The 758-nt window shown below is 35.0% G+C and overlaps 1 protein-coding gene across 1 annotated transcript; it reads right to left on the bottom strand.

Annotated features, from left to right (window-relative positions):
- Nucleotides 1–5: 5 nt before the first annotated feature.
- Nucleotides 6–334, bottom strand: Tsp_16067 (conserved hypothetical protein; the record flags this gene model as incomplete). Its single annotated transcript, XM_003366833.1, is given in 2 exon segments — nt 6–292; nt 307–334. Coding segments are annotated over 2 exon segments (315 nt in total), but the record flags the coding sequence as incomplete, so codon positions are not given.
- Nucleotides 335–758: the final 424 nt, after the last annotated feature.

Raw genomic sequence — 758 nt, 5'->3', positions numbered from 1 at the left:
CTTACTTTTTTGGCACGTTTTCTTCCACAAAAGACGCATCTTCTATAGATGTGTTTTTCATCTTTGCTTGCTTCTGACCGCTCGGTTGACGTCGCTGTTCCTATTTGTTCAATCGCTTTCCTTACTGTGTAAGGAAGGGATTGCGGGGGACTGGCAGCCCGTTTCTGAAGAACGATGTCCACTAAATTTTTGCCACACTCCATTAAAATTAGTCTTCTACGCTGCGACTTTCGGGCGTTCCAATCTGGATTTTTGCATGTCCAAATAACATATGTTGCTAGACCTGCGCAATCTAAAGTAGTGAACCATAGAACCATTGGCCACCGCCGGCCATCAACAGATTTATTACGTCAATTTTGTTGAATTTTCAGCTAGAAGAGACTTGAAATTTATTTCAAATAATGAAATTTTAATCAAAATACATAAAAATAAATAAATTATAGATACTGAAATCAAAAAAAAATGTGGGATATCGATTTCCTGCTCAACACTTTTCCATATGTTTATGTTAAAACTATAGAAAAGGCTTAGATAAGCGAAGTCTTTTCGGAACCAAAAAAAACGACTATAGACCTGAGTTTGGTATCAAAATGTGCAGAATAACGTGCTCTATTCAATATTGCAATTCATTTCACGAATTTTACAAAATTAAGTCCACGCGAAGAAAAAAACTGAAAAAAGACGATTTTTTAACCAAAATTTTGTCGCATTTTTTGCCAATAAAATGCCAAAAAATTATTAAAATTGGAAATGCTTTG

Source organism: Trichinella spiralis (assembly GCF_000181795.1).
Source record: "Trichinella spiralis strain ISS 195 chromosome Unknown Scfld5333, whole genome shotgun sequence".
NCBI lineage: Eukaryota > Metazoa > Nematoda > Enoplea > Trichinellida > Trichinellidae > Trichinella > Trichinella spiralis.
The sequence above is the reverse complement of the archived record's forward strand: the minus strand, read 5'-3'. Positions and strand labels throughout refer to the sequence as shown.